Source organism: Notothenia rossii, assembly GCF_949606895.1.
Source record: "Notothenia rossii genome assembly, chromosome: 4".
NCBI lineage: Eukaryota > Metazoa > Chordata > Actinopteri > Perciformes > Nototheniidae > Notothenia > Notothenia rossii.
The window spans coordinates 43,477,007-43,500,985 of record NC_136902.1 but is presented as its reverse complement, the minus strand read 5'-3'; the positions used below and the strand labels follow the sequence as shown (position 1 = coordinate 43,500,985).

At 40.4% G+C, this 23,979-nt stretch overlaps 2 protein-coding genes across 4 annotated transcripts in view; both read left to right on the top strand.

Annotated features, from left to right (window-relative positions):
• The first annotated feature begins 1,481 nt into the window (after window positions 1–1,481).
• On the top strand, window positions 1,482–10,877 carry dedd (death effector domain containing). Of its 2 annotated transcripts, none has more exons than XM_079675438.1 (5): window positions 1,482–1,792; window positions 4,831–5,470; window positions 6,025–6,129; window positions 6,384–6,521; window positions 8,240–10,877. In XM_079675438.1, exons 2-5 carry the CDS (start codon window positions 4,906–4,908, stop codon window positions 8,668–8,670), a joined length of 1,239 nt encoding a protein of 412 aa, XP_079531564.1. In that variant the 5' UTR covers window positions 1,482–1,792; window positions 4,831–4,905; the 3' UTR covers window positions 8,671–10,877. The 2 variants fall into 2 exon arrangements, with proteins under 2 accessions (XP_079531564.1, XP_079531563.1); XM_079675437.1 differs by lacking the exon at window positions 1,482–1,792 and adding an exon at window positions 2,922–4,719.
• A 2,988-nt stretch (window positions 10,878–13,865) lies between these two features.
• Window positions 13,866–23,979, top strand: part of LOC307036450 (uncharacterized protein) — a 28,344-nt gene continuing 18,230 nt past the window's right edge. For both annotated transcript variants that reach the window (XR_013807353.1, XM_079676800.1), the window contains exons 1-2: window positions 13,866–14,765; window positions 16,237–16,431. The gene's annotated coding sequence lies outside the window, so the exon portion shown is untranslated. The remainder of the gene's footprint in view (window positions 14,766–16,236; window positions 16,432–23,979) is intronic.

Here is a 23,979-nt window from a genome sequence, read left to right as displayed (position 1 = left end):
AACCTCAGCTCAGTGAGGTTAAGGCACACCTTGATATGATCATTATAATTATTAATGAGACATTAGAGTCTAAATGAAAAACAGGTATAAAATACAATATGACAGTAACAAAAGAGTTGTTAAAAATAACAAGAATAGAGTTTAAAAGGGGAGTGATTTGTAAAATATCCAAAAAGAAGAATCTGCTTACAGTTCTGCTTCATATGGGTGTTGAGAGATGTATCCATAGATCTCTTCAGGTTGCTCTCAAAGTGCACCAGATTGATGCTTTTAACTTCAATATTTAAAAAAAAATCTTCCTGGGGGAGCATGCCTCCGGACCCCACTAGAGGAGGTAAAGTCCCCCCCACTTAAATCATGTTCACATGGATAGGATACTTAATACATTCGCACACATCTTCTGTCCATATCTTTCTGCCACAACCATGCACGTGCGTGCGTGCATGCGCGAGTCATGGGAAAATATCTGGATTAAGAGGTTGCTTTTTCTTTGCACAGCATGAAAGAAAGGCCAAATTAATGGGCTGTGATTTTAGTTTTTTTAAGCAGTTCAATCATTTGTACGGCCCTCGGAGGATGTTGTAAAAATTGAAAGGAAAAAGGTTCCCCACCCCTGCTGTAAATAATAATAAAAACCCTTGATTTATAACTTAACATCTCTGTCTCCTATTGATCTGAGTATATTATAAAGAATAGTCAGTTAATTGAAGCATTATAGCACAGGCCTGTCAGATGGTATATTACGCTGTTTTTTTTCTGCTTCGAATAGTTCTCTCTTTTTTCACCATACGTGTGTTTGCATCCCTGATAATAAATGTAGTTATATAATATTTCTGGATCTCTTAATCTATGCTTTGTGTCCTTCCCTTCACACAGGTACATCCATAGGTCCCCATTTTGACGGCTGCAAGTTAGCTGTTAGAGGCTGGTGACAGCAGAGGCTGAAGTGAATAGTCAAAGATAACTATTTGTATGAGTACATAGCAGTCTCAGGTAAATATAAAATTACATTTTTCTGTGATTGGGCTCTTTAGTTAAAAAATAACAGAAAAATATAAACATACCTTTTGCATTTCCACCTATGATTCATTAAGTGTTAATATTACAAAGATGGTAAGAGGTATTGATATCAGTTTCTTTATTGAATGCTATAGGCCTACCTCTCTTTGAACATCTAATACAAATGTGGTTACATTTTGATCATTATTTCCAGATACATGGGAAAAGGCCCCCCTTCAAAACATGGTTGTGCTTTGTTCTACCTCAGGTAGGGGTATCTCGAAAACTAAAGCCCTTTTTAGGGGTGCTCCTCTACTAAAAATGATTGCTAGAGATTGGGGAAAAATAGCTTCAGATTGAAACGGCTTTAAATGTTAAATATTTGAACAATACATGTTTAACTTCTAGAGAATTTTTTTTTCAGTCTTGACTGTACACACTCCGGTACAGTAGGTGGCGGAAATCCCGTTTTGTCGCCGCCATAAAAACAAAAGAAGAAGAAGGGCGCTGTGAACTGGAAGTTCTTTCATTTTAGCTGAAGAACAAGTCTGCTTGTTTTTCCACTATATCGGTCTGAAAACCAAAAACAACAAACTTTTATGTCCGGCCTATAATAAGCCCCCACAAACAGACTGGACACATATATCGAGCATTTATCGTGTAGTTTATCAAAACGGTGAAACGGAACCGTGTTCTGAAGCTCTGCTATGAACACTGGGATGCTAACTTCGCCTTCGCTACCTAATGAACTGTGAGATTGTCGGGCTCGTTAACAGTATCCACAAAACAGGAGGTAATGGACATTTGTCGTTGGATAATGTTTTTGTTTTCTGTTTTAACTTAACTTTACTCACAGCTTTTACACAAGTTAGCCTTTGCAGTGTTGCACGCTGGCGGCCAACGTAAACTAAGGCTAGCCATGAGCAGTCAAAACAGACCCAGAGCCACACTCAGGGGCTAAAGTCTTGAGTTAATTACCGTTAGTCGCAAAAGCATAACACGGATCAGCAGCAGTTCCCCGTGTTTTTTTTTTAGTGACCACACGTAGTTGACGTCTTTCATTTGTTAACCATTAAAATATGTATATCGTTAGCTTGATTGCTAACTTCCGCTCTGCGCGCAGCTCGTTTCTAGCTTGTTATTTGTCCTGCTGACAAGTGTGTTGTTTGGTCTAACAATATCAATAATATAAGGAGTTTTTTCATTGGCAGAAGCGTTGAACACGACTAAACGTTTAACTCGCTAAATTTGCTTTAGCTGAACATTTTAGTCAAAACAGCCATTATCATTCATTTTACTTGTGTTTGTGTTAATTGTTCCTTCAGTGTCCCCTCAACCAAACGGTCATAAAGTCAAAAAGAGAAGTGCAGTTTATATGACAGGGACGTGACAGCCCTTCTCCCTGAAGACGTTTTGACTATTATGAATAGTACATACAAAACAAGTAAATTCATAATAATAATAACAACAATAATTAAATGATGGCTCTTTTGAGTTTACCTACACACCATGGCATAGTGAGCTAGGCTGCACCAGGTCTCTGCAACGGATGTTGTTCTTACCTTCAAAAAAAATATCACGGATAGAAACACTTTTAGGCTTAAAAGAGATGAATTAAACAATTAAAGGTCCCATGTCATGGCCATTTCTACTGATCATATTTCCATTGTTGAGGTCTACTAGAATAGATTTAAATTGTGCAATTTTCCAAAATCACATTGGTTTCTCATACAGCATCTCTGTATAGTATGTGTATTCACCAGGTATTCACTCTCTGTCCTAAATGGCTTGTTGGAGCTCCTGCCCCCCCCCCCTCCCTGTGAGCCCAGTGTGCTCTGATTGGTCGGGACATTGCGAGGCTCATTGCTGCGAGGAGCGGACAGGTTTCCGGGTCGGCGATACAGGAGAACAAGCAAAACTCATCCTGAGCACACACAAACACTCACAGCCGAAGTAAAAACAATAAGTGTGGCTTGATATTGAGTAAGAAAAAGGTTTATAACGCTGTGAGAATGGGTCTGCGGAGAGCATTTCTCCACGATCCCAACTCGTCTATTACCAGCGTTCAGGGAGCTCTATGCAAGTCAATGGGGACTCCCTGCTAGTTAGCCAAGGGATCCTGGGGGGTATACTACGAAGCAGGATTTTCGCTTAGCCGGCTAACTTCAGAGAAAACTCGGGGTTTCCGGTCCTACGAAGCTGGTTCTCTTTTTAGCAGGCTAGATCTCCATGGTAACTTATGCTGTGCGGCTAATGTGCCCCGGAGCAGGTTAGGTTGCAGGCTAAGAGCTCAACTCAGTGAAAGCACTGCCTGCTGACCAATCAGAGCTCAGTGTGCGGAGTTTAAAGCGATCAAGTAATATTACAGGAGAAAGGAAATAAAGAAAAGCTGCCGTTGCAGGAAAGACGGCCGGCAAAAATCACCAACTGTGTGAACGTGAACATTAATAGAATATCACCTCCCATCTTCAGAGCAATCTGACTATTATAACATTAGCGTTAAGAAAGCTTACTTAAATATCTGCCACAACATAAGTAACCGGATCAGAGTAACATTAAGTACAGTCCACGGCATATCACATCATAATGTATCATATTTTTCCTTATCTGAGTCAGCTGAGCCGTATCTGGCCGTGCAACACTCACAGTTTCACATACTGTATGCAGAAGTATTATTTTAAGCAACACATTAAGTTGACGAAACACTCGAGTGAAATATTATTAAAGTCAGATCCACTCGTGTCTTAGACGGGGCAGTGATATCATAAACCTGTTTTTACCGGCTGTATTCACCTTGCAGGTGCATGTATGTGGCTTTTATCCTGGATAAAGTGTTTAAGTCATGGATGTTTAAAGTTTAAAGTTTTCATATCTGTCTAATTATATAGTTGACTTTTCATTCAGGAAGTATGACGCTGCGCTGTCAGTACGCTTCTCCATGTTTGTGATTGGTATTGCTCCAAATACCACCCCTTTCATGTGAACGCGCACATAACTAGATAAGGCACGGCTGGCTTGAGCGATCCACTTGTTACCCCGTGTCGTAGTACCGTTTAGCGAGAGCGCGTATGTTTTGGATTAGGCCAACCGGCTAACTCAAACATATCCAGGTTAGGTTGAACCAGCTTCGTAGTACAGGCCTCTGGTGTGTGAGGTGCTCCGCGGATTGGTCCATTTGGGCCAATCCGGTCATTTGTTGTTGATTTGGGTGTTCACACGTCACAGAACCCAGGAAGCAAGCAATGGAAAAAGAGAAATCTCCAACGAGGCTTTCTGGGGCAGCATCGGCAGGTATTTTCTGTGTTAGAGTTTTACTCGCTACAGGGTGTACTTTGAGGGTTGTTGACTCTGCAGACCGTTTACGTGCAGAAAAACCTTCATAACACACGGGTAATAACCGAAAAAGCATGACATGGGCCCTTTAAGTCTTTCATTTAGAAAATAACCCCAGAGGAATGAGTATTGTTAGAACCTAGATTTAGATTTCTTTGGTTTTTCCAGCCCAGTAAAGTGTCAGTGTATAGTTAAGTTTGCAAGGAAACCCTGCTGCGGAATACCAGGACCCTGTTACCAAACCTGGACTCAACAATTGTGTCCTTCATGAACAAGTTGCCCATCTCTGCATTATTTTTGAGATTGTGTTCCATTTATCTGAATCTTTATTTCATGAAAGAATAATCATAAATGCTGAATGCACCTAATAGAGCCTTGGGAAACCTGGTATGTTTTGCAGCTGTATACTGTTATTGATAAATGATGACGTCCACTCATGGTAACAGTTCTCTGAAGTATTTGTAAAATTCTATACGACCCCCCCCCCCCTCTGTACAGCTCGTCAACTGGAGCATTCAAAGACAGCAGGGGCTGTTGGGATTCCAACATCCCTTATCATCGTTGGGCCCTGGGATGACATCACAGCAGCAACAGGTTCCCAGTGCTGCCATTCCTCCCCAGCTTGCTCACAACTCCTCTGCTCAGCAGGCCCGGCATCACATTCAGGGCAATCCGCTGGACTCAAGTCAGAGCAGTGCCACTGCCAGGCCTCTGGATCACAGAGCTCTGTGCGGCAGGGCGGGCTGCTCTGGTGTTGCAGCAGCCAGCGGGGAGGGAGCCAGTAGAAACGTTTCGGCCTCCTGCACCAAGTCCAGCTTCTCCAGAAGAGATGGAAGCTTGGAGCCATGGCCTGAGGAAGCTGTGGACAACTCCCATGGGCTCTACTCACTCCACCGCATGTTTGACATCGTTGGAGCACAGCTTACCCATCGCGATGTAAGGGTACTGTCATTCCTTTTTGTTGACGTGATTGATGAGTATGAGCGAGGCGGCATCAGGAGTGGAAAGGATTTCCTGCTGGCCCTTGAACGCCAGGGTCGCTGTGATGAAACCAACTTTCGACATGTTCTACAGCTTCTAAGGATCATCACACGCCATGACCTATTGCCGTACGTCACACTCCGGAAACGGCAGTCTGGTGAGTAATGCAATGTAAATACTATGATCATACAAGACTTCAAATACATATCAGTGGAAATGAAGGGTGTATTTTAAACTCCAAAATACAGGATTGGGAGAAACAATTGTACATTTCTCCTTTCCTTTTTAAAGTGTGCTCAAGTATTTGTTGCTTGTATTTAGCCTTTGCCTAAGTTACCTTAGTGAACTGTATTCCGTGTTCATGTTTGTTGTCTGTAGGCCACATATATTGTGAGGGTTTTTCATACTTGTCCACAGTGACATGTGAGGTCCTGCGATTCTGCTTTGCCAAGGCTTGCAGTGTAGATGCTGGAAAGCGATCAGAAAAAAGCACAAGTAGTAATTATAGAGGATATGGCACCTTATTGTTATTGGTTTCAAAAAGTTGAATAATCTTACTGTCTTGTGCATAACTTTTGACTATAAATAACTTAATAAACATGTTGGTTTGTACTTGTCTGAAGTGAACACCAAAATGTAGTTTTTGGGCCAAAATGTCTGCTTTCTGTGTGATGATAAGGCCTGCAGTTTAAAATCATCTGCTTTCATCAGTGTGCCCGGACCCTGTGGACAAGTACCTGGAAGAGACATCAGTGCGCTACATTTCACCCAGAGGAGTGGTGCAGGGCAAGGACACTGCGCCTCACAGAAGAACAGGTGTGTGTGTGTGTGTGTGTGTGTGTGTGTGTGTGTGTGTGTGTGTGTGTGTGTGTGTGTGTGTGTGTGTGTGTGTGTGTGTGTGTGTGTGTGTGTGTGTGTGTGTGTGTGTGTGTGTGTGTGTGTGTGTGTGTGTGTGTGTGTGTGTGTGTGTGTGTGTGTGTGTGTGTGTGTGTGTGTGTGTGTGTGTGTGTGTGTGGCGCCTGCCTCCGCGTCTGTCTGTCCGTCCAAGTAACTGATATATGGTTTTCTAGGTCCACAACCAGTCATTTGCTGTTCCCCGTCAGGACCCCACGTTGGCCTCCCCCAAACAAAGCCAGTTCCTCCTGCACCAAACCGCAAACGGAGGAGAATTCATTCTTCAGCTGACTGCAGAGAGAAGCAAACATGTGGTAAAGGGAAACACAACACAGAGAAAGCCTCATGAATATGTTGACAAATACATCAAAATAAGACCCGTCTAGTGACATTGCTTACTTTAAAGCAACAGTTACCAACCCTTTTACATGCCTTAAATAAGTAGGTAACAATTGTTATTTTCAGTATACTATATATTATATATATATATATGTTTTCTTTTTAAACGAACCGGGTTACAGGAGTCGTGCTTAGGGATTAGAGACATTTGATATTTCCTGGAGGGATTGTAATGCAGCGATGCATCCTTGTAATTTATAATAATTACAACCAGTCCGAGTGTAACTTAGAAGTACATGAAGTAGACCATGTTACTACAGTGCATGTAAACGCATTATATGATTAACAGTGTGACCTGGCTACTCTGAGTAACCTGTGTGTGCATATTAAAGTTAGGGCTGCCCCCAATTAGTCGACTGAACGTTAGTCGGCAAAAGAAGTGTTCGTCGACACATTTTTCATCAGTCTATTAGTCGAAGAAAGAAAAAAAACGTCAGCCGGAAAACCCCTCAGACTTCATACAGAGCTGTGCCTGGTCATTAAGGCAATTTTGTCAGGCAGGAAATCCAATGTGGGGGATCTTTCTGAGCATTTAAAGGACGAGCCCCACAACGTAGCATGCAAACTCTGCAGATGGCCTTCATATCGACACCATGCCGGCATCATTGCAAAACCTGGAACGTGTGTTCCTTTTTTCATAATCGGAGGAAAACAGCAGCAGTGAGCCTTGTATCTACACGCGAGACCTCAAATATACAATGCCCGTCCAACAAAAAGATGCACACTCTAATATTTTGTGTAAGCACCATTCAAATCAATCACTGGAAGTTGGAGTTGGTGATCAACTAGTAGCCCGTCTGGGTGTTTGCGACTATTGAATTTGAGGAAGTGATGGTTTATCCGACAAATAAGTAGACAATATTAATCCAGCAGACGCAACCTGTAGTCGCTTCACCTCCATCCATGTTGCCAGGTCACTAGTTAACCTGTGAGGAGAGCGATCACCAGGAAGCTCTGTTTCCCAGTGACAGAGAGTGAAATGGGGGACCATGGTTTAAACCGGTGTGGTGTAAAAATCTGAACCGAGTCTAAAAGACATCGACCACCACAACTCCCCCAATATGGTACTTTTACCCCACTACATGTACGTAATATCTTCAGTTACTTTACAGATGTGGATGAATGATGTGAAATATAATCAAGTGTTAAATCAGACTTTAGTTCCACCCGGAGTAAATTCACAAGCTACCCTGCAGTATACAAAGTCATTCAAACTAGCTGCACCTTTACCAGCTTTGAGAACACTTTAATGATCAATCATTATAAAACATATCATATATGTTATTCTGAAATGGACCAATCTGCACAATGACTACTTTTACTTTCAAAAAGTAAACGTAGTCATAGTAGAACCACACTCTGGTACTTCTACTTTTACTCAAGTACAAGATCTGAGTACTTCTCCCACTTTACACGTAATTGGGGTGACAGAGCTACGAGTAAAGTTAAACAAAAACTGTGCATTTCTCCGTCTAAATATGATGCCTTTTGGCCAGATGTTTGGAGAGATTGCTCATGTTTAATGTTTAATAATTGTGGCAAATTAGCATTGTCCACATAAAGCCTTGTAGAGTATCACTAGGAGATTTGTTTGATGATCTTATTGACTTTACGTTGTGCTCTCCTCCTTCAGATATCCGCCTCCGGGTTCGTGCTGAATATTGCCAGCATGAGTCTGCACTTCAGGGCAACATCTTCTCCAACAAGCAAGAGGCAGTGGAGCGCCAATTTGAGCGTTTCAACCAGGCAAACACTATCCTCAAATCCCGAGACTTGGGTTCCATCATCTGTGACATCAAGTTCTCTGAGCTCACCTATTTGGATGCCTTCTGGAGGGACTACATCAACGGATCATTGCTGGAGGCCCTTAAAGGGGTCTTCATCACAGATTCCTTAAAACAGGCTGTTGGCCACGAAGCTATAAAACTATTGGTCAATGTTGATGAAGAAGACTACCAGGCTGGTCGGCGCAAACTACTTCGTAATTTGGTGACAAGTGGAGTTAGCCCGGGTGGAGCTAGCAAATATTCTGTATCTGTGGACCCCCCACAGGGAACTGCGTGAGATGTGTTTGTGTCGTTTGAGGTGCCTGAAAATAAACTAAAGGACTTCTAGCTTCCCATTCAATTCCTTGAGAGCTTAGGTCTTAGGATATCAACTTGGCCCTCCTGAGCGTAGCATGCGAGGTGATTTAGAACTTTGTTAGCGGAAGTAGGTGCATACAGGTGGATATTATTTTGAATGTTAAGCTTTTCATTTTATTTGAGGAGAATACTCATACATGTGTGCATTGAATTTAACTAACTTTGTTTCTTGAACCTTAGCTCATTGAAGTGCATTTGTTACCTGATTACACTCTTGACAACCTGTTGGAAAATCTCGTGTTCATGATGTAAATTACTCTGTGGGATTTGTACCTTAGGGTCAAACTGGTCGATCTGCTGTCAAGCCATTTCCGGTACATAACAGATTGGTTGGATTAACCCCAAGGGAAGAGTGTTCTGTTTGTTATAGAAAGGCACAGACGTATGACTTACATTTAGATTTTCCTTTACTTTCCTTAAGACTTAACACAGTTCCCGTGTGTGAAAAGATAAACCCTTAAGAGCCTTGGCTCCCAGTTGGTCTCACTGTCTACATCCTTGTGTCTTTCAGATTATTTCATTAACAACGTGACTTGTTACCAGCGGCTGTGATTCTGACCTAATGTGACATTTTAATTGTTTAGTCAACACCGATATTTAAACTTTGTGGAACATTTAAATGTTCTGAATCATATTCAATGAAAAATGTAGTCATTCACTGTGTTTGACATATTTTGGGATTTGCACGTTTCATTGTCAGCCCGAACCACACCTACCTGCCGTCTCCACATGTTTACTCATATAACATTGAACTTTAAAATATTTAAAACATCTGTCAATCACATGCTGAAAAAGAAGTACAAGCAGGTGCTTTTACTTCCTCTCCCAATTGCTGGGCTTGATGGAGGAAGAAGATGTTTCTGCGTATCCTCCTCCATCCACAATGCTTCCCAAAGCAAACTGGATACTTAAGGCTTGAAACGGGAATGGAGCATACGCTTCTACAATTTTGAGTGCAGGTGCTGATCATGCGCTTGTAGTGGAACAAAAACTACTTCAGAATTTTCTGAAATGCAGCAAGGCAAGCAACGTTTGAATATCATTTCATTTCATTTTGGTATCCATGGTTTAAGACATCAGGTGGGTGCCTGTGACAGACAACTCACATGTTATAGAGTGGTAAAATACACTGAGTGGCCACTTTATTGGAGAACACCCTTTAGGTCCGTTGACAAATTCATCCTATACATTGAGATACTGGTGAGTCACTAGCTTTATCCGCATTGCTGAGTCAGCAAGCTGTGGAAGTTGAGCCCAGCTTTAAAGCTTCTTGTCATAGTTCCAGCCCAGAGTGCTGCTGTGGGCCTTAACATCATCCACACATCTAGTAGAGTCCTGTTTTATCAACAGTTTGTTCACTGTTTATTTGGCCTGACAGTGGTATGAAAATGTTAGGTTCATCTTTCTGTTATACTTTGTGGATTACAAAAAGAAGGTACTCTAGGCTTTTTGTTTCATTGCAGGTGCAAAGCCTCCCTTATTGCAGCAGTAGTTGGAAGTTCCTGTTCTGTGTTGAAGTTCAACTTTCCCTTAAAGTGTCCAAAAACATAATCGCCAGAGTGTCAGTGAACTAATAACAATGTCTATGTCTCTATGATGGGATGGATTTACCATTCTCCTGCATCATAGTCAGACACATAGCTGCCTGTGCATCAGCTGACCTCCACACTGACTGGAGGAGCAGCATAGAGGAGACAGTGAAGTACAGTATGTCAATCTTGAGTCATGCAATTTAAGATTCTCCAAATTGGAAATGTTGTAATGTCATTGCTGTCGAACCAGGACAGGTTATTACTTAATGCAAAAAGTAACTTGTTTGGACGTGATTAATATTAATCATAAGATATAAAAGACTGCGCATCATGCTGATTTGTGAATAGATCATTTAGAATTTTTAACAAAATTTGATTACAGGCTTAAATGTCATTTAAATCACAATTGTCAATTGCAATGCCAGTCTCAAATGCTTATATGACATTTTCCATTCATCTTTCTTTTACTCAGTGCACATAGCCAAATAGTTGTCGTCATGCCAAATATATTCTTCCTGCTAAAAATGCTCTTTCTTTGCTATCATACAATCCGTGGGTTCATATTAAAACACAAGTCATGTTTGACTGCCCTCTATTACATAGTCGGTCTACATTTATTTATTTTTTATTTCGAGGTTGCAAGTTAGTATCTATTATATAGGTTGGTGTGTGTTCTGTTGAATGAATGTTATGTTAGTTAAATACAGCTGTCTCCTTCGCAAAATTGCATATAACCTGTTATGTCAAAATGTCGTAGAAACTCGCAGTGCTAGTATTTTGTAATGAACTTTATTGGGTTTCCATTTTTCAATTTTGCATTTCTTCAGAAAACAGACAAATAGGTCTGTTAATAAATGAAATGGATGGGTTTTGTTGAAGTCCCAGGCATTATTATTTGTTTGTGTCACATGACACATACAACCAAAATCTTTAGGTGGAAAACTACATTTTGCAATTTACAATGTACAGGATTATAAATAGTAGAGGAACAAACCCCCCAAAATAGCTTTAGTTTTCGAGATACCCCTACCCGAGAACAAAGCACAACCAGGTTTTGAATGGGGGCCTGTTGGCCTTATCCCATGTATATCTGGAAATAATGACCAGAATGTCACCAAATTTCACTTGGATGTTCACAGAGAGGTATATCATGCAATAAAGCAAAGCAAAGTATGTCAATCCCTCTTACCATCCTTGTAATATTAACACTTAATGAACCAAAGGCAGAAATAGAAAATGACATTTAAAATACAAAGGGTATGTTTATACTTTTCTTTCATTTTTAAGCTAAAGAGCCCAATCACCCAAAAATGTAATTTATTTTTACCAGAGACTGCTATGTTCTCATAAAAATAGTTATCTTTGACTATTCACTTCAGCCTCTGCTGTCACCAGCCTCTAACAGCTAACCTGCAGCCAAAATGGCCGTCAGAATGGGGCCCTAAGGGTGTACCTGTGTGAAGGGAAGGACACAAAGCATAGATTAAGAGATCCAGTAATATTATATAACTATTATTTTTATAATTATGTCAAACTTTTTCATTCTTAACACATTGTTTGTATTTTACATAATCTTTGAATAACACAGTAGATTGATGCCATTAGCTAACAGGTTTCTATGCAACATTTTAACATGATTTAAATGAAAATGTTCAATTATTAGATGGATAAATCCAAGATGAATCATAAATGAATGATCAATTATATACAGTATTTTTTATATAAGCTTGGGTGCCTAGTATTTGTATGTGTGTTATAAAGCCTTTGGTTGTTGTTGTTGTTCATCAAATCAGAGATATGAAGATGACATCCAGCCTTCTATTTATTATTCCAATAGAGAGCCGCAGTGACGCGTCCTTAAACCCGGAAGTAAACTCCTTCCGGTTCCTTCGTCTAAAACGCAATGCAATTTCTCCATAGGATTTTGGAAAATAGCTCGAAATAAGATCTGTGGTTGACACATATTTAAGAGATGGATCACGTTTTGTTCAGCCGGATAATATCCACATGTCAACCCTACTTTTATAATTTTTGAAAAATAAATCTAGTCGGCAGAAGCAAAATGCTAACGTTATGCTATAAACGAACTACAAGCCAGTACAGCAGCAGGGTCGCACGACTTCAACGTCACGCCAACTTAAGATCGTTTCAACTGACTTTCGCGCACTTGCATATTTTAACAAAGCTTTTCATTTGAGCCACACTGAATTTCACTAGAAGTCATGGCTGTGTCAATTACCAGTCTGATATCATTTTACAAAGATGACAAGAAGAGTGTAGATAGAGGAGAGAACCACTACAAGTCAGGACACGTACAACAGTGCAGCCTAGATGAAGGTGTGCTTACCTATTGCAGATTCAGTCTTCCCAGCCTGGTGCAGGTCTACAATTTTGTTTCTGGTGTCCTTTGACAGCTCTTTGGTCTTGGCCATAGTGGAGTTTGGAGTGTGACTGTTTGAGGTTGTGGACAGGTGTCTTTTATACTGATAACGAGTTCAAACAGGTGCCATTAATACAGTTAACAAGTGGAGGACAGAGGAGGCTCTTAAAGAAGAAGTTACAGGTCTGTGAGAGCCAGAAATCTTGTTTGTTTGTAGGTGACCAAATACTTATTTTACCGAGGAATTTACCAATGAATTCATTAAAAATGCTACAATGTGATTTCCTGGATTCTTTCCCCCCATTCTGTCTCTCATAGTTGAAGTGTACCTTGGATGAAAATTACAGGCCTCTCTCATCTTTTTAAGTGGGAGAACTTGCACAATTGGTGGCTGACTAAATACTTTTTTGCCCCACTGTAATCCAGGATACAAGCCACATGCAAGGTGAATATAGAACAACTGGTTAAAACAACAAGTCCTCCAACTCAGGGCCACCTTAATGCACGGGCTGACCTGGGCTAAAGCCCAGGGGCCTACGGAGATCGGGGGCCTATCATGAGCCAACTAAAAAAAAAGAATAAAAAAAAGAATTCAAATATATATATTTTTTATTTCGGGTGTTTTAAAATTTGTTTAAATAAACAAAGTCTTGGCTTTCAGAATATGACACTTTTATTTCCAAAATCACACGATAAATACATTTTTGAAGCTTGTAAAGGGAGGAAGACAGCTCTGCCTCGCCACTCTGCTCTTCCACAGCGCCGCTTCCCCTCCCTCCGCTGAAATTATTGATGTAAGGCACATAGTAATCATAGATTTGTTTTCATCTGATTTCGAATAAACAAAGTCTTGGCTTTCAGAATATTAAACTTGTTTCGGCAAATTCAGATGATAAATACAACTTTGAAGCTTGTAACGGCATAATTACAAGCGGAGAACGGAGTAATTTAACGTCACAGCAGGCATAACAACAACCGGTGTTTCTCGTGAGTGTTTCCCCCGGCAAACAAACACGATACACACAAACGCAAAAATACACAAACACACACGTATACACACACACACACACACTCGTGAGCTTCCCTCAGACCAGTAATCCAAACGAAAAGATATTCCCTCCATACTATTTTGATCATTGGCTCCGCTAATCAATCAGATCGATGGATTCCAGAGATTTTTCTCAAAGATTATGACTCCGTAACAGTCAGTGGGCACCACTTAACAGCCAATCAGAATGAGAATATGTTTCACATGTGACTTATTCAAATTGCGAGTGATTGAGTGACAGATGAAGGTTGTTTAGGAGAAAATGTCGGAGAAGAAAAGGTTTGAGAGTGGCGCTCGGAAAAGGAAATTGTTGAGGGAAAAGGAGTTTCGAGACAAGCAGCTATTACAAAACATGTCGAAGCTTACAGGTTATTTTAAACCTGTAGGCCAGGATGAGGAGGAAGGACAGATGAGTTCTGTACCGAGCGGCAGCGGTGCCGGCCACGGGGACTCGGAGCCAAGTAGGCCGTCTGTTTCTGATAGCGATGGAGTAGCGGGAGAGGAAAAACAGACAGGAGGGACATTATCTGTTGGAGGAGATGGAGAGGACGACGAGGACTTGCTAAGTGGAGGGGAGCCAACGGCAACCGGACAAATAAATGAGGGAGGCCCGATACGTCACTCATCTGGAGGAGAGGACCAGGTGCGCGTAGAGCAGAGTGGAGAAGTGCGACCACAGAGCCTGCCAAGGCTATAAATGACTTTGATTTTTTGTTTAAATGTTTTCCGACCCATTAATTAATTAACAGCAGCAGTTTATTGTCACGTTTTAAATTTAGTAACTCCTGGCTGATTGTAATCCCGTGAACTTTAACCTTGCGCATCAATAAAAGTGCGACGAGCCAAGAAGAAGAAGAAGAAGAAGAAGAAGAAGAAGAAGAAGAAGAAGAAGAAGAAGAAGAACACTCCGAGCTGTCCGACTTTCCGAATTTTTGAGATCTCTGAGGCGAGGGAACCGGAAGTGGTAAAATGCTAACTCACCAGGGTTTTTTGGACTCGTCACTGCATCACTGACAACATCCATTTATTTCCTACAGACAAGCTAATTAATAAAGGTGAGTAGTCAGATATCAAAAGGATATTTATTTTGGGATATGTATTATGGTGTTTTATTTTGTCGTCTAGTACAGTGACTAAGATTACTATGTTTACCTAGGAATAATGATAGCAAAGTTAAATTAGCAAAAAGTAGAATCAGCTAACGTTAACGTGAGCATGGAAGTTATGTGATCCATCGGTTCATGCGGTTGATCCAAATGTTATCACACGTCACATTCTTTATAACTATATTAAATACTATTTATGTATTAAGTGAAGAGTCATCAGGGGTGTAATGCTCCGGCACCTAAAACGTGGATGGTTGTTAGCATCTGGTGCTAGCTAGCTATGATAACGGATAGGCTGAGAGGCTAATGTAGGTAATGTAATGTTTACACAGTTAACTTTAGTCTTAAGTTATCTCAGTGGGTCTGAAACAGTTTGGTCACCATATATGGAAACACATATTTCCAAGGCACACTTTTATATTATTGTAATGTTCCACGTAGGAGTCGGAAACAGGCCTCAAGTTATTAGTTTCAATAGATCCTTCGGTAGCATACAGGTTCATAGGTCACACGTTGCAGGTTGTAGGTTCAACGTCACGCAGCACCCTAAACAAAATCGAATGAATGTAAAACATCGATGAAAACATTACAATTCATACTATTGGACATACAACAAATACATTGAAAAAAAAAAAGAGTAAATAGTTACATATGCACAAAGATAAATCAAAAAAAGTATTATTCATATTCTTATAATTTTTTTAAATTATTGAAATGTATACAGTTAAGTTTCATATGGGTGTTGACAGATGTATCTGTAGATTTAGTTAATTTTGCCCTCAAAGTGCAAAATTGATGCATTTAACTTCCTGGGGGCCTCAGGACCCCCCTAGTGGACGTGAGGCCCACCCCCACTTAAAACATATTCACATGGATAGGATACTAAATAAATGTGCACACTTTGTATATAGTAACCTTTGTACCTCAGCAGGAGGGAGTTAGTTAAGTGATCAGTGAAGGACCTTTATAAACTATCAAGCAGCTGTGTCCAGCATTTACTGTAAGAATCACACATTTATTCAATAATGCAGACTTAATAAACGACCATTCTTTGTTGATTCTGGCTGGAGTGTTAATTGACAGTAGTTACATAAGCTTCAAAACGAGCCACAACTGCGCGTGCACGCATGCGGAACTTATAGAATTAGTAATACACCCCTGGTAATGATGATTTTAGTATTAGTTCTGTGATGATGGACCATCAACTTTTGGATCAACCAGATATTGACAGATTAGGGTTGTCCATAACAGTCACTTTAAACATGTGACTGACTCTGTATAACATTGTTTTCCTTACTCTTGTGATTTTTGTTCATCCTATCTAAAAGATTAAAAAACATGAGTTCATTGTTTTAACAAGATTTTTCACGATATAATAAATACATGAATCCTGTAAACATTATCTGTGTTTCTGTTACAGATGCCTACTCAAAAAGTGTTCCAGACATGCAAACAGAGCATCGGAGTAGCCAGTAAGAAATGCAGGCAATGTGGTGCCATCCAACCCTATAAGGAGAAACTTGCAAAGCAAAAAGAAAAGGTTGCAAAGGAGTGGAAGGCCATGCAGCAAAAGAACCGCAGTATAAACAAGGTTTATGACTCGACACATTTACTGGTAAGTTTTTTTCTCTTGCAGATGTCAGTTATCGTAAAAAAGTGTGTAAATAATCCCTGATCTTAATCTTTTTATACAAATTGTTAAATTACTTAATTGATTTATACTTTCCAACAGTCGCCCTCATTTACTTTTTAAAAAGAATCCTAATTTCTTAATTAAGTTTATGGGAGAAGTACAGACTAGTGCACGATTACAGCACTTCATGTAATGTGTTAAGCAAAGTTGTTGTCACCCTTGTATTTAAATCTGTAAAGGCATAACACATTTTTTCAAACTGATGTTAGATGGTGTTTGTACTTGCAGGCACCCAGTTTTAGTAAAACATTATTTCTTAACCAGAAGTAACATAGTTCAGGCCAGTGGCAATTCCTAGAATCAGAGCTTCAATGTACATTTTTTCTAATTATATCTTACAAAAAAACCTGCATTTTGGTGTTTTATATTTTATTTTGGAACTTCATGGTATGGAAAATACATAATTATGTGACTATGGTTTCCAAAAGTAAAATAAATGAAATATCATATACATTTTTGAATAAATGGTAAAACCAAGAATGTCATAGAATCAAAACCAGCCCATATTAATATAGTGCTTGAAAGACAATCAAGACCTGGAAAGAGTTAGTATTAATAAAGAGGCCCTTAAAAGCACTTTCATTAAGCTTACCAGAGTCTCTGACTTTGAGCCGTGTTCGAACAGTCATTTAAAAATTCCCCTGTAACACCAGCTTTACATCTGAAGTGCTGTTAATGCAGAACTTTGAACCTGAAATGACATAGGTTATAGCTTGCTGACATGTTTCAAAGCTAAATGTAGCTTATTCAGATATCTGAATGTGAGAGTTAAATGGACCCATATTAGGGATGCCAGAAACTGACCATGATCAAAATCGGACAGCCCTGGCGAATATTAATCGATTATTCGCCGCCAAATTGAAACTAAGTCAGGAAAAAAAGAAAAACATAAATAATAATAAAAATATATATAAATAAAATCGAATTTTAAAAATAATTTTTGATTATGGAGACTTTTACAAATATTCGAAAAATCTAATAATCGCTGGCATCCCTAACCCATAAAAAAATAACCATGCCCATGTAAAAAAAAAGTCAAAGTGAACCTGAGCTCGTTAAACATGTTTGTGAACACTGTTTCTACACGGACCACTATTGCGGTAAGCATGTTGTAACTTCCGGTTGTTGTTGTCATCTCCGGGTATCCCGTGTGCCTGTTCTGTTGCTGATAGCTTATTATCTTAACTTAATCGATCGTTTTAAAACTCTTGATTACGGCAACTGCCTGACGTTGTAATCACACGTTACTACAGCTTAAGCACTCACAAACTCTCCTTCTCTTAGCGACTGTAACTCCACAGTTGCCTACACTCTTTTCGGGTTTGCTAACGGTAGCTACTTTAGCTTGATAGCTAGCCATGGCTCTTTCCCCACCCTCGGGTGCTATTTCCTGCTCTAACTGTCTCATGTTTGGTTACTCCCCTACCTCCTTTACTGGTACCGATACATGTGTTAAATGTAGTATAGTTGTTAGGTTGGAGGCGGGAATCATAGCCATAGAAGCCCGGCTCCGCATCTTAGAAAATAACACAGCTACAGTAAAGCCCATGTTAGCCGGTGCGGACCGGCAAAAGGTAGCTCCTCTTAGCCGTCCCCCGGCAACTCCCGAGCAGCAGGGAGAATGGGTGACTGTTCAGAAGGGGCATAACGCGAAACCCGCAGGTCCCCACCAACCCGTTCACGTATCTAACAGATATTCCCCACTCAGCGAGACACCCGCTGAGAAGCCAACTCTGGTTATTGGTAGCTCTATTATGAGACACGTGAATTTAGAGACCGAAGCGTCCACAGTCACATGCATTCCGGGGGCCAGAGCGGGCGACGTTGAGGCCCATCTTAGACTGCTGGCTAAAAATAAACGTAAATACAGTAGGATTGTTATTCACGTCGGTGGTAATGATGTTCGTTTACGCCAATCAGAATGCACCAAACTTAATGTGGCGTCGGTGTGTAGTTATGCTAAAACAATGTCGGACACCGTAATCTTCTCTGGTCCCCTCCCCAATCTGATCAATGATGACATGTATAGCCGCATGTCATCATTTCAGCGCTGGTTGTCTTGGTGGTGCCCAGCAAACAATGTGGGCTTCGTGAATAATTGGACAGCCTTCTGGGGAAAACCTGGTCTGATTAAGAGAGACGGCATTCATCCTACTTTGGAAGGTGCAAATCTCATTTCGGCAAACATTTCAGGGCTTTGTGGACTTAATCCATGACAAACTGGAGTTGAGACCAGGAGGCAGAGTCGCAGTCTTACACGCTTCTCTGCGCTCTCTCCTAGGCAGTCATCCATAGGAATCCCGAACCCAATAAAATACCCAATATTAACGGTGTGTGTGTCTGCCCAAGGACAATTTAAGGTAAAACCTAATAGAGGTGTCATACATAATAACCTAATAAAAGTAAATGTAACAACTACTACAGTGCAACAAAACAGGAAGATTAAATGTGGTCTCTTACACATAAGATCTCTAGCATCTAAAGCAATACTGGTAAATGATTTAATATCAGATTATAATATTGATATATGCTGTCTCACTGAAACTTGGTTGAGACATGAAGAATATGTCAGCATAAATGAGGCCACTCCACCCAGCCATATCAATACTCATATTGCCCGAGGCACGGGCCGAGGAGGTGGAGTTGCAGCAATCTTTGACTCAAGTTTACTTATCAATACTAAACAAAAATTAAATTATACCTCCTTTGAAAGCCTCATTTTCAGTCTTACGCATCCGACCTGGAAAACTTTGCAGCCAATCTTATTTGTTACAGTGTACCGTGGACCAGGTCCTTATTCAGAATTCTTATCAGAATTCTCTGAGTTTTTATCAGCTTTGGTACTTAAAACAGATAAAGTAATTATCGTAGGTGACTTTAATATTCATGTTGACGATGATAAAAATAGCCTTAACTCTATATTAGATTCGGTTGGTTTCTGTCAGAGTGTAAATAAACCAACCCACTGCTATAATCACACTCTTGACCTTGTTCTGACTTATGGTATTGAAATTGAGCAACTATTAGTCGAACCGCATAATCCTGCTTTATCCGACCATTTCTTAGTAACTTTTGACGTACTGTTACTAGACTACAAAGCATTAGCCAAAAGCTCCTGCAGCAGAAACCTATCTGTTAGTGCTATAGCCAAATTTAAGGAAGAGATTCCACCAATACTTAACTCGATAGCATGTCTGCATGTAGGGGAGGAAACTTATACAAAATGTACACCACCCCAAATTGATCATGTTGTTGATAGTGCTACAGATGCGCTGCAAATAAAATTAGACTCTGTTGCTCCTTTGAAAAAGAAGAAAATAAAACAACATAGATTAGCTCCATGGCATAATGCCGAAACCCGCAAAATAAAGCAAAAGTCGAGACAACTTGAAAGGATATGGCGTTCCACTAAACTTGAAGAATCTCGTTTAATTTGGCATATTACTCTCAATGAATATAAGAAAGCACTGCGTAAAGCGAGAGCAGCATACTACTCTTCATTAATAGATGAGAATAAGAATAATGCAAGATTTCTTTTCAGCACTGAAGCCAGGCTGACAGAGAGCCACAGCTCGACTGAGCCTTCTATTCCCATAGCACTCAGTAGTAATGATTTTATGTGCTTTTTTAACGATAAAATTGTTACTCTTAGAAACAAAATCAATGACCTCTTGCCTTTGACCAGTATAGTCAGTGTTTCCCCTAGGTTTACTGCCTTGGCAGGGTGCTGCTCGGGTACCTCGAAAAAAAAATTCGGGGCACCCAGATTTTTTTTATCCTTTGGAGCAGAGAGAGGGGCTGTGGATTATTGTTATTGATATCGTACAGTAACAAAGTATTTGTACATTAAAAAGTAATAAAGTACAGTGTTACTCTGTACTTTATTACTTTAATTCAAACTGTATTCCCTTCTTATCATGTAGCCTACACTTCTTCCTTTCATTGATACATTTAAATCACCTGACTACAGCATATAACATACCTGCTGCAACCCTGTGCTGCTGCTGCTTCTCTCTGCCTCATCCTCTATTGCTGGACGCAGCTCCACCTCATCTGATCTCTGATATGAAAGCAATCGTGTTATGATCATATTGAGCTATTGGTGCGAGTCTAACATTAAACAAGCAGTCTGCTTGTCATACATTGCTGACGATACATTTTAAGTGGCAATTTGTTGAGTCACTGCCGCTAAATGTCGGTAGCATCAAGCTAGCAAATCCTGCATTAGCCTCACATCAACAAGTGACAGAACATCCAATTATCCTGAGCTAATTTACTGAATAAACCAACTCACATCTCCTGTCTTTTTTTTCACCCAACTCATTAGACTATTCTTCTGCTGGCGTTTGATTGTTGTTTTCTGTCAAATTCAATACTGTAGTTCAAAACCGCGGTACCTGCTCACCATCTGTGAGCTATTTTTAGAATGCGCACGCTACGTTCGTTGTCGCGTTCGCGCGCGTCCACCTGGGCAGGCTGTGTGTGTCCTTCTCCTGTGACGATAACGGCTTGCGGTTAAAAAATAATAATAAACAAAATTGAAACTGGGGGGACACACAAACGGGCAGACTGCAGAGCTGTTGTTCTCCTCCTTTCCTCCGCTCTTGTCTCTGATTGTGAGTGTGTGCATTCTCGTGTGTGTGTGTGTGTGGGGGGGGGGGAGCCCCGCCCTTCAGAAACAGAGCGGAGGGAGAATGTGAATACGCAAGGCTGTGGACACTGAAACATGCACATTGGATAAATAACATAGGCGTTTAGTTTATTTAATAAAAGAGCACATGTTCAATGTGAAAGTGACCGTAGATATATTACTTCAGTTGCAATTTGGTGCTATATATATATATATTTTTTTTTAAATAATAAAAAAACAAAATGTAAATTAAAAAAAACAACAAAAAAAACACCTTGAATTTTCAGGCAGGGCGCGGGGCTCCGTTGGCAGGGCGCAGCGCCCCGCCAAGACAATGGTAGGGGAAACACTGATAGTGTTATCAACAGCTCCCGGAAACGTAAGTTCTAATATTACACTAGATAGTAAACTAGAATGCTTTTCAGCCATAAACCTTGAACAATTAAATTCAATGATTCTCTCTTCTAAACCATCAACGTGTATCTTAGACCCGATTCCAACTAAGCTGTTAAAATAAGTTTTTCCATTAATTAGCACTTCTTTATTAAATATTATGAATATGTCTTTATTATCAGGCTATGTTCCACAATCATTCAAAGTAGCAGTGATAAAACCGCTTCTTAAAAAGCACAACCTCGATCCAGAGGTTTTAGCCAACTATAGACCTATTTCTAATCTTCCGTTCCTCTCAAAAATTCTTGAGAAAGCAGTTGCAAAACAGCTGTGTGATTACTTAAAAAACTATGATTTATTTGAAGATTTTCAGTCTGGCTTTAGAACACAACATAGCACAGAGACAGCTCTGGTTAAAGTCACAAATGACATTCTAATAGCCTCTGACAAGGGACTTGTCTCTATTCTTGTCTTGCTCGATCTTAGTGCTGCATTTGATACTATCGACCATGATATCCTATTGCAAAGACTAGAGCACTTAGTTGGCATACAGGGAACTGCTTTAGGCTGGTTTAGGTCCTATCTATCTGAACGCTCTCAGTTTGTACGTGTCAACGATGAATCTTCCATGCAAACCAAAGTTAACCATGGAGTGCCACAGGGCTCAGTGCTTGGACCTATTTTGTTCACCCTATATATGCTTCCGTTAGGCAATATTATAAGGAATCATTCTGTAAACTTTCATTGTTATGCGGATGATACTCAACTATATTTATCAATCAAGCCTGATGAAATCAATCATCTAAATAAAATTCAAGACTGCCTCAAGGACTTAAAAACGTGGATGACCTTAAATGTTTTGATGTTAAACACGACCAAAACTGAAGTTATTGTACTTGGCCCGAAGAATCTACGAAACAAATTATCTAAAGATATATTGACTATGGATGGCATTAATTTGGCCTCCAGTGAGACTGTAAGGAATCTTGGTGTTATATTTGATCAGGATTTATCCTTTAACACCCACATAAAATCAATTTCATGGACCGCCTACTTCCATCTACGTAACATTGCAAAAATCAGGCATATCTTGCCTCAAAACGATGCAGAGAAACTAGTCTATGCATTTGTTACTTCAATGCTGGATTATTGTAACTCCTTATTATCAGGGTGTACCAAGAAGTCAGTCAAGTCGCTTCAGCTGATTCAAAATGCTGCAGCTCGTGTACTAACCAGAGTTAGGAAAAGGGACCACATTACTCCTGTTCTGGCTGCCTTACACTGGCTCCCTATAGAACACAGGATAGAATTTAAAATTCTTCTTCTCGCCTACAAAGCCCTTAATGGGCAGGCGCCATCTTACCTTAAAGAACTCATTATACCCTATTGTCCTACTAGGGCATTGCGTTCCAAGAATGCAGGGTTGTTGGTTGTTCCTAGAGTCTCTAAAAGTACAATGGGAGCCAGAGCCTTTTCTTATCAAGCTCCACTTTTGTGGAATCAGCTTCCAGTTTGTGTTCGGACGGCAGACACCCTATCCGTTTTTAAGAGTGCGCTTAAGACCTTCCTTTTTGATAAAGCTTATAGTTAGGGCTGATTAGATTCAGCCCCTAGTTTTGCTGATATAGGCTTAGTTTGTCGGGGGACATCTTACTTCTTCCTTCTCTCTGTCTATACCTGTTGTTACGGCTGCTGCCTTCCTGGTCGTCTGAGTGTTTTCAGCTGTGTGTTCTATGTAAATGAGCTGTGCGGTTGCCCTCCCGGTATTGGCTCCCATCTCCTGGTCCGCCTCCTGAAGATTGCGATTGGAGCACGCCGGGCCCGACGCACTCCAATCGCAGCGCACAGCCGGCGCACACCTGCTGGAGATGACTACAAAGCTTGGGGACAATCATCATTCTGGAGGCTCTGTATGTGGACAGATGCCTCTCGCTACTTGCTCTCTGTTCTGGGGTTAAACTTGTGTGGTTAGTTAGAGTGTAGAGTAGCTTAGTTAGTGTTTAGAATAGTTTAGGATTCGGTGACGGTTGCCTGTAGTTTAGTTGTGGTGTTGTATAGATTCTCTGTGTTAGTTGTACCACTTTTAGAGTGAGGTTTTGTTTTGTTCTTTATTTAGTATAGTATTTATTTTCCCTGTATGTCTTTAGACTCCCTTTTTAGAGTCCTCCTTTAGTTGGTTATTTGTCAACCTGTGCCCTTTTGGCTCCTTTGTTTGTTTCAGGCTGTTTGCCTGCTATTTTGTTTACAGCTGTTTTAAATAAACACTTATAATTAATACCAATTCCATACTGGTGTGTGTTGCATTCCTCTTCCCCTAGTTGGGACGTAACACCTGTGTACTCTCATGTTCCGATTAACCCAGCTTCCCCAAATGTCTTTCTTTTTGGTGTCTATATACGCCGGGATCCGGAGTGATGGATGATCCTGCGGTCCTGTGTCATGGATTG

Bases quoted from the DNA above. Each gene is read 5' to 3' on its own strand.
- dedd (XM_079675437.1), top strand. From the start codon at position 4,684: ATGCTGAATGCACCTAATAGAGCCTTGGGAAACCTG. The intron at 5,471-6,024 runs GTGAGTAATGCA...TGCTTTCATCAG, and splicing joins ACTCCGGAAACGGCAGTCTG to TGTGCCCGGACCCTGTGGAC. The intron at 6,522-8,239 runs GTAAAGGGAAAC...CTCCTCCTTCAG, and splicing joins CAGAGAGAAGCAAACATGTG to ATATCCGCCTCCGGGTTCGT.